This window comes from Gymnoscopelus braueri, assembly GCF_963280865.1.
Source record: "Gymnoscopelus braueri genome assembly, chromosome: 6".
NCBI lineage: Eukaryota > Metazoa > Chordata > Actinopteri > Myctophiformes > Myctophidae > Gymnoscopelus > Gymnoscopelus braueri.
In genome coordinates, this window is record NC_137607.1 from 38,708,790 (window position 1) to 38,719,207 (window position 10,418).

At 40.0% G+C, this 10,418-nt stretch overlaps 1 protein-coding gene across 1 annotated transcript; it reads right to left on the reverse strand.

Moving 5' to 3' along the window:
• Positions 1-1,483: 1,483 nt before the first annotated feature.
• On the reverse strand, positions 1,484-4,452 carry LOC308086472 (claudin-1-like). Its single transcript, XM_080430003.1, has 4 exons — positions 4,022-4,452; positions 3,458-3,622; positions 2,932-3,010; positions 1,484-2,404 (listed from the first exon to the last, which is right to left on the reverse strand). Exons 1-4 carry the CDS (start codon positions 4,230-4,232, stop codon positions 2,233-2,235), a joined length of 627 nt encoding a protein of 208 aa, XP_080286129.1. The 5' UTR covers positions 4,233-4,452; the 3' UTR covers positions 1,484-2,232.
• Between the last annotated feature and the right edge of the window lie 5,966 nt (positions 4,453-10,418).

Consider the following 10,418-nt stretch of genomic DNA (forward strand, 5'->3'; position numbering starts at 1 on the left):
CAGGGTCTTCAACTCTCTTGTAGCACTTCCTTATCAGTGAGGAAAAACAAAGCACGTTTGCAGTTAAGGAAATAATTCACTGAAGTAGTACATCGAAGGTCATCATTAACACACATCACCCACCAAGGTATTAAACATCATTTGTTATCCCCTTGCCAGCGTAATTACCTTAATCCGATGACATTTGAAACGCTGTGGAAGCGACATTGTCTACAAAAAAGAAAACGATGGTTTTCAATGCAAAAAGCAGCAACTGAGTTAGAGGTGTTTTTCTGAAAATCCCATCGCCAGGGCGGATGGAAGTGACGTTTTTTGGAATGATGTCACATCCACATGCTTCTTCTCTGAGTGACGATGGATCATCCCAAAGCTGTGTTATGGTGCCTAAAACAGCGTGCCTAATTTTAGGGCAATTTTAGGGCAATTTTAATAGAACGACTTTATGCGTGTTGGCGGGCAAGTGGACTATTTAATTGAACGACTTTATGCGTGTATGGCAGGAAATGAGTTGTTAACAGTAACCCAAGTCCATTAAAAAAGTGCCCACAAACTCTGTTAATTACTTTACAAAAACACGATATAACTACATGCCTTCAGTCTGTCACTTCTTTTCTCTTTTTTCCCAATAAACACCTTCCAAATTATTCTTAATGTAACCGGGTTCAAGGCATTATGGGAAATGTAATACTACTGAGTAGTCTAGTGACATAAAACTCTTTATTATCATTCTGATACCATGGAAATGTGTAGATTTTTCAATTTGTATCAACATTGTATTTTTATTTTCAAGCTTAGTCAAGATATACATTTTCAACAGCTGACATTGTTGTCCAGAGAAACTTATAACAAACGCTTAGTAGAAGAGTATACTCCCGGGTCACTAACATTACAAGCAACCAGTAGTGGCTGCTTGTAATGTCAATCAATTGATAAAACAAAGTCTGATAACCTGGTATTGCTTGCCTGACCGTGGTCGCCGCAGCAGTGTGAACAGATTATGGCTGCGGTGATGATTGTCCTTGACTCTCAGCCTTGGCTACACATCTTGTATTTTCTGAAGGGATATGTGCAATGCTCTGAGCCAGTGTTATCACAAAATCCCTCTGATCATAATGATCAAGCGTGAGGGCTAGCACAAGACAAGAGATAAGACAGGAGGATTAAAGTAAGGAGAGTTATAAGCTCTTGTTTAGGGCATGTTTAGGGCATGGCAGAATGTATGTGTTTTTTTAGTATTAAAGAGCAATTTAACATCTGATGAGTGTCATCTCTACTGAAATTATTTAAGTGATGTCAGAGTTTAATCCACAAGATAAAAAAGTACATATGACATCATTGGTGTAACAACATGCCCTCAGTCTGAAGAATTAAAAAATATTATTCTGGAAGTATAATTTGTACGTTACCTCTTAACAAAGAAAATAAAAAACGTATTTTGCTGTTGAGAGTAGATTAAGATAAGAAAAACAAGGTTGCACAAAACAACAATAAAAACAATGTCAACATTTAATTTGATTATTTTCAAAAATATATAAAAGCAACTTTTAAACTCTGCTGTACAAAGGTCCGCACAAATGGTAAAAATCAATCTGACAAATGACGAAACTGATAATATACAACAATTATCTAAGTACAACAATATAAACAAGGCATACTGCAAAATGAGGAACTCAAATCCTTACTGCATACAGTACAGTGTGCTCTCCACTGTGTACTGTAACCTGATGAAACCTATCCGTGCTGATAGCCGTACAGAGTGAGTGACATATGCTGCTTTTTTATTCATACAGAAGGTGATGCGTAAACAGGACAAATGCACCGCAAACCTCCAGCAATAGAATACTGTACAATGCTGTATGATTCTACAAATACTGTAGACTCCTTTAATGGCCCTTCGACTGGAAATGAAGCACAAGGCACCGGTTGGTATAAACCAGCACTTCTCACAATAATACTTTTCTGTTACTGATGATGAACCACAGAAACAAGCGTCTCAATTAATCGTCTGTTTTACTGTTGATCCATTACGTGGATCAAAAAGCAAAACATTTATAAAAACTCCACTGATTGTAATTTGAAGTGGCAGTAGCTGCATTAGTAATATATGTATTACTGTATTTGATCCCACAGTGGGAAATTACATTATCACTGAAGAACCACGCAAGAACACACAGGCTGGGTCTGGATGTGGTTGTACTAACGTCTCTCTTGGCTTCTCTTCTGACCTCTTTCCTAGACATAGTCAGTACCAGAGTTGAGGGTTGGCTGGAGTTTGGGCCGGAGTTTGGGGAGGTTCACTAATGGCCTGGAATGAGAGCATCTCCGACAGCTCAGGAAAACACCTCCAGTCATCATGAGGACTGCACCGGCCCAGCTGGTAAACACTGCATGGCCAAACTCATATCTGCAGGAGAAATATGGCACGCGCACGCACGCACACACACACACACACAGGCGTAACACAGAGGCACAAACGAGATGTCAGAATTAAACACCATGCAGCAATAGAGGTCAATCAATAAGAAACGTATTTGAATGTATATGTATGTGTGTATAGGCTCCTGTACATGGACATACCTGAGTATGTGTAAGATTTAAATAATAATAAGTTCACACAATCAGCTAATTTGTGTGTGTGTGTGTGTGTGTGTGTGTGTGTGTGTGTGTGTGTGTGTGTGTGTGTGTGTGTGTGTGTGTGTGTGTGTGTGTGTGTGTGTGTGTGTGTGTGTGTGTGTGTGTGTGTGTGTGTGTGTGTGCGTACTTGCAATGTACAGTACATGTAAGCATGTGTGTGTTACAGTATGTATTTTCATATGTATTTGTACATGTTGTACATAACACATTATTTGTATGTTAATCTGTTATATACAGTATACTACAGTTCATAATCACATAATGCATGTGCAAGTGTATGTTTATGATGCTCTGTACCTATTGTTATGGTGTGCTCCATAGAAGGTCTGGACGATCTTTCTAACATACCAGGAGGTTATGGCCAAAGTCAAGACACCTGGAAGACAATGTAAAGTTAATTATTAAATTGTAACTTTCTCGATAAATAAATAAATAAAAGCTCTACTCTTGTTAGTTGATTGTGTGATTTCTTTATTCAACAGAATCTGTAAAACTACTGCCAGTTACACAAAGCATTTCATTTTTGACCAGTAGACATCTTAGGACTGTGTTTAAGAACTCAGGTCTCTTGGCCTACAGTATGTAGCATACCTATTAATTATGCATAATTATTTTGGGGATAGTGCGTCGACCAATTGCAACAGCCCGCTTCGATTCTGGCCGGAGGACTGTAAATGCATTCAATTCCTCTTCTCTACCATGCACCTAAATAAAGCAATAACAGCCTGACCATGAAATTATCAATGGGCTTTTCTTTTTTAAATCTTTGTCTCACCTGGTTCTCCTTTTCATGATGTCTACACTATAGTATGCTTGAACCTACCTGAAAGCATGAACATGATTCCTCCAGCCATGGCCACAGCATTTTTGGTCTTGTCACTCCCATCAAGGAAGCGAGTGCATTTCATCCCCACTGTGGACACCAGCACACCCACAGAGGCCAGGAAGATACTGAACATCATCACAGCTCTGGTCACCTGGACCTCAACTACAGGTGAGAGAGGGTGTCAGTTGTGCCATCACAGGGAGGGTTTTTATTTTATTTTGTTTTGTTTTAGGTTAGGACAGATGCCATCATTCATCCACTCTCTCATTCTATTCTTCCTTTCTCTCTCTTGCTGAGACTTATTATGAGGGTACAGTTAAAAACTAATATTTTCAGACGTTTTCTATGTTGCAATCTTGGCCAGGTAGACTATGGGCTATAGGCAGATATCACCTTTAAATGCAATATAAATAAAATATATGCCTTCATGTTGAATAACTAACCACAAATAAATAAAAATCGACTCAATCACACAAGTTGAAATACAAACATAGTTTTAGTGATGCATGAGGTTAATTAAAATACTTCCAAATCCCAGATCAGACATTAGCCTTTACTTACTTGGCAGGTCAAAGAGTGACTCGTGCAATTCGCAGCTGGTCTCTCGGTTGTTAAACCCAGAGCAGGTCATCCATAAGCCCTGGTAGGTCTGTCTCACAGAGGTGTTGCTCTCTAACCTCTTCCATGTCACCATGCAAGTAGCGGCAATAGTGGCGCCCAGACCTCCCAGTGACAGCACGAAGCCTAGGAGTTGCAGTGCTGAGCTCGCCATGGTATCCAAGATGAACACTTAAATAAATTAATTAAAATGAAAAAGATCAAGAATGAAAAATGAGCGACCGTTAACCAGCTTAGTCGGAGTCAATCGTCTCTGACTGACGTGGTCTACGTGGTCTTCTTGTAGGCTAAAAATTATGTTGAACTTGAACCTCGGTTCTTCTGGCTTACAACCGTTATCTTCCAGCTGGGTTGCGTTGCGCTCTCACTTTTAAGTCCAAGACGAGACGAGGGGGAGGTTCCGACGTCACAGTCACACACACGACATCTCCGGGATTTGATGATGATACATTTTCTTAGGAGAGGTAGTCTTTCTAGAGCAGTTTCCCAAACAGTGGGTCGGAACCCATTTGTGGGTCGCCGACCGATTTCTGTGGGTCGCAAGTAAATATCATTTTTTTTACGTTTCCTACATTTAAAAATAAATAACTATGTATTTTATCAATTAAAAATAATAACGACGTTTTATTTCATAAATAGGCCTACAATCAGAAAAATCGAACAATTTCCGTAAATATATATTTTTTTAAAGTTGAAGAAGTAGTGAGAATAGCGGATCTGCAAGCTGCGGCGCGAAGGAGGTTGCGAGCTTGTAGATCTGCTATTTTCTCTAGTTTGGGGTCCCGGTCATATGCTGCAGAAGCCATGTCAAAATTATTTCTAGGTGATTTCCCCGTGTGTGTGTGTGTGTGTGTGTGTGTGTGTGTGTGTGTGTGTGTGTGTGTGTGTGTGTGTGTGTGTGTGTGTTAATTATGAATATTCATATTCATAATTCATAATTAAATTCATATTAAAATATATTTTAGCATTTACAGAGAGACGAGCAGGTCTATTATTTTGGATAAAGATGGATGCTGTCATTGAAATGATGATAATAATAAAATATTGCTAATATAAAATTAACTGTTTGGTTACAGTGGTTCTCAACCTTTACAGGACCCTCCAAAATAATCATATTTGAACTGGGGACCCCCCACCCTGACAAGCTCTTGGAATGTAGGAGTTGAAGCATTATTTAGTTTGACTTGTTAAATATTGTAAAAATAACCGAATTACAAGCTTGTAGATCGGCTATTTTCAAAATGTTTGCCTCTTTTTTCTTATTTGACAATTTGGCCAATGTTTGACCAGTTTTTAGTCTGTTGATTACTTTTGATGCAGTAATGGTCTTTTTTTTAAGGCATTGAAAAGGTCTTAAAGTCCTAAAATGTTCACTTTCATTGTCATCTGGGGACCCCCCCAACATTATGTGGGGACCCCCTGGGGGTCCCAACCCACAGGTTGAGAACCACTGGGTTACAGTAGCCTAACAGTAGGCCAAAGTTTGGCTACAAATCAGGATCTAGAATACGGGGGAAAGTAGCTAACAACAAAACAGGAAGTCTTTCATCTAAACAAGGGAAGAGCCATCCTAAATTATCATTCCATTGCCCAAAAATACACCATCACAATTTTGTTTATGTGATTATATTTAATCCAATAAGAAAAATAAGAAGTCTGAGCAGAGCTTACTGCTCAAAATGTCACCTCACTGCATTAAATAAAAATCCTTCCATGGGAGTTATTTGGTGTGCTGATCTTTCTGCTCTAATCTATAGTACAATGCTTTATTTTAATCCACACACATATCAAATCATACCATATTTGGTCATGGGGTTTGTAAACACTGGGGATTTGCCTGTTGGGATCAGCCCCCCACCCTTTCCTGAAATACGCCTCAATCAAAACACTTACTGGTAATTTGTCCCACCGTTAGGCTACTTCACTGCAACTATTTTGTTTTTGTTTCTACTACTGTAAAATGGACTAAGATTTTAGGTTAAATCACCAGCTTAGTGACTAGCCTTATGGTTAGTGCCGGCCTTGAGACTGGGAGGTCGAGGTTTTATCCCCAGCCGAGTCAAATCAAAGACTGAATGGGACCCAGTGCCTATGTGCTTGGCACTCAGCATCAAGGGTTGGATTGGGGGTACATTTTTGAAAAATCTTGAAAGTGTTTGAAAAAGATTTGAATAAAAACACAAATCTTCTCTTCTGGGGGTCCCTGGCACAAAACAAAATCAGATGGGGGTCCGTGGCCAAATACATATCATTCTGGGGGTCCTTAACACAAAAAGGTTTGAGAACTACTGATTTAGAAGGCATTTGAAGAATCGGCCTCAGGTCTTAATGGCTTAAGAGGTTAAATCCAACCACATTTGATCTTCCTGATAGCCTAAGATCCTTACACCCTTAATTACTGTATTTTAAAAAGCAGATGAACATGATGACATGCCGGAATACCAGTGGGATGCACAGGTAAGGCTGGAGAGCAAAATTCTCCTCCTATTCTGGTTAGCAGCTGATCACCAAAAACAGCTCTCGGTTCTTCCACAAGATTGTAAAAAGTCAGCATAAATTGTACCAAAAAAAGAAAGTAAACAGCCTACTCCCCTCTTTGTGAGGACTGATTCATAACTTCATGTCTACAGGCAGATCATTACACTTGTTATCAAGTGTAAGAAACAGGTGCTGGTTTGTTTTAAGTAAATAAAAATGGGGTTATGCAACTCAAACAAAACCTTACACAAACTTTGAGAATGATTGTAAATAGTATTCATTATATAATTGAGATTTATAAACGTCAAAGGTGCCTTCATTTTATGGGTTCCTGGTCCCACTTCATGCAATAGTCTATCTACAAAGATGCAACCCTGTTTTTAATCCAAAACTAAATAAAAACGCTAACTACATCTACATTAAACGGACTGATGTTGCCATCCTTAGAGCTCTGTGCTCTCAGGGCTAGAAATAAAGAAAATAGAAAAGGAAAATGTTATTTTCATCAGAATTGAGGTGGTGGTTAACATATATTGTAAACAACAGCAGAAGCAGCAGAAGAAGTACCTTAATTAAAAAGGGGTGGTACTAGACTAGAATAAAGGCTATAAGGTCCACCATGAATGTGCTCAGCAAGTTTCAAAGTATTCCACCCATAAGACTTTTATATATCTTGTGCCAAATGAAAAAAAACTGGCCCAAGAGTAGCCCTAGAGAAGAGGTCAAATCAGTATGGGCCACTCTCTCTCATGAAGGTGCGTAACATAATGGAGAGACAGGAAAGTAATGGAGGGACAGTCAGTTAACTGACTGACCAAGTGACCTGCATAGCCTGTTCGTTTGTTAATAACAAACAATAACGTAAGAGAGTGTGGGACGGGTCACCAACTTGTTTACCATTCTTATACCACAATAATGTGGGTGTAAAACGTATGCCTTAATATAATTATGATTATTGGTGAAATGATCTACAATCTGTATACAGATCCATATCCTGTCATTACCTGCTATGCACAGCATTATGCATTATGAAGAACATTTTTGCAAATATTTCTTCCAAGCTCTTGACACAGAACTGATCAAACCTGATATGCACCAACTAAACATAAGCTTGATATGCATGCATATAGAATAAACATCCAAGTGTCCAAGTGTACCCCTCCCCCTCTCTCTCTCTCTCTCTCTCTCTCTCTCTCTCTCTCTCTCTCTCTCTCTCTCTCTCTCTCTCTCTCTCTCTCTCTCTCGTTATGATTTCATGTTGTGATTCGCAGTCATTGATGCACCTGTCGATCTGTGGTTGTAGCAGTAGTATGTAGTATTTTGCTTGAATATTAAAGTCATAGAAAAGGAGGGAAGAGGTCACTGAAGGGTTGTGGTTGTAGTGGCCTCTAGCAAAGTACACACAATCAGCTTTCTTCCTGTGATTCATGCAGTGGTATATGATAGGAATGGCCACAATGTCATTAGCCTAACGGGCTATGACATCAATTCCTGGTCAGCAGACACACCCACCCATTATTTAACAACACCCAGTATAGTCATTACCATCTGTCTGAGATGAAGACGTGTAAAAAATTATACAAAGCAATGTATTTAGCTATAGCAGTGGTTCTCAACCTTTTCAGGCCGTGACCCCCCCCAAAATAATCATAATTATTTTCTTTTTTTCCCCCCTAAATATTAAAAAGGTCTTCCATTGTCACTTCATGTGACAATGGACACACACACACACACACACACACACACACACACACACACACACACACACACACACACACACACACACACACACACACACACACACACACACACACACACACACACACACACACACACACACTATTTAGAGGGCATCAGCATCTTGTCATTGACGGAAAGTGTCAAAGCCTTATCACACACAAGAACATTCTCTGCATACTGTAGCAGCACACCAAAGAGTCTGGAGCATTCCCCAGTTCTATGAGACATAGTCTGTACACTGGGAAGTGAACAGTAAAATCCTAAGTGTTCATTTCACTCTAAGAGTGTACAAACAGAACTAAATGGACCCGTAAAGGTCCATTTCATTCCATTTGTACACTCTCAGTCAGATACACTCAGGATTTGTACTGTGTAAATCTTGTGTGTCTGTCACGTTGTTGATGAGTATCATAACCAGTTATTTTCAACAGAATTGGTAAACAGAAAGCAAGCTGTCACCACAACGTCCCTGGAGAATTACATTAGTGCCTACAGTGGGAGGGCAGATTGTGTCATGGAGAGAATTCTGAGTATAGATTTCAGTATTACTTTCTGATATTTCTTTACAGTATGCGATATAATGATAATGATAATGCATTTTATTTGTATAGCACCTTTCCAAACAGTTCCAAAGTGCTGCACAGAACAAGGTTAAAAACAACAGACAACAAAGCAAAATAAAAATCAGTTTGATTAAACAAATAACATTAGTTCAGTTCAGTTAAGTTTATTTTTTATTTATAGCGCAACATCACCCCAAGGGGTCTCTGTGCACTTGAATATACAGCATGAATATACTGTATGCAAAAACATCATACAATTAGGGTGTGAACAATCATAAATAAAACAATTAGGAAAAACACTTGGTATCGAGGTATGTTTTCAGAAGTGACTTAAACAGAGGCACGGATGGTGCTAACCTTAGCTGCACCGGCAGAGCGTTCCACAGCCAAGGTGCCCGGGCGGCAAAGGCCCGATCGCCCAGGATAACTAAGTTAGTTTTATGGACCTTCAGGAGGGCCTTATCTGAGGATCTAAGGATGCGCTTCGGCTTATGAGGGGACAGCATATCGAAAATATAGGTAGGGGCCAGCCCATGCAGGGCTTTATAAGTAATGATAAATAGATTTTTAATTGCCTTTGAGCTCCTGGAGCACAGGCAGACAGTGAAGGGTGGCTAGTATGGGTGTTTCTTTTGAAACAAAAAAAAAGGCATGGGTTTCCGAGGTATGGGTGTGATATGATCCTGTTTCTACGTATATTAGTAAGCAATCCAGCAGCAGAGTTCTGTATCAGTTGCAGGCGGGATATGACTTTCTAGCTAAGGCCGGAGTAGAGGGAGTTGCAGTAAGCAAGGCGTGATGAAATGAGGGCATGAATTACCTTTTCGAGGTCGGGGGCTGACAGGAATGACTTGATTTTCGCAATGTTCCTCAACTGAAAGTAACAGGATTGGACAACTCTTGTCCAATACTTGTCTGTTAAATGTGAGGTCGGAGTCAAAAATCACACTCAGATTACAGGCTGCAGGTGTGACATTTGCGGAAAGGGAACCAAGTTGTGAGTAGAGGGAGAGGGTTGAGCTAGGGGGGCAAATAAAATGATCTCTGATTTTGACTCATTTAGCTGAAGGAAATTTTGGGTCATCCAGTGCTTCATGTCGGAGAGACAGGCCAGAAGGCGTGACATATTCAGCATAGCATTGAAAGTTTATGTCATGGGTGCGAATAATGTTACCAATGGGAAGCATGTGCAGTAGATAGAGAACAACAGCGGGCCTAGGATTGATCCCTGTGGGACCCCGCATGTAAAAGGGGCCCCGAGAGGAGGAGGCCTCTCCGATTACGACGGCAAAGCTCCGGCCCATAAGGTATGAGCTAAGCCAGTCCAGTGCCACATCCTTGATACCAACCCAGTGCTTAATCTCTCAATTCAAATGGAGTGATCTACTGCATAAATGAAATCAATTGATTGGAAACTACTTTCTCAGTTTAAAATTGATAAAATGGAGGGGCCAATGGTTTCTAGAACCTCCTTCAGGAATGTGGTGGGGATTGTGTCTAGTGAGCATGCAGAGGATTTCATGTGTGTTATCGTCTCCAGACCCCAGGAGTGTTACCAA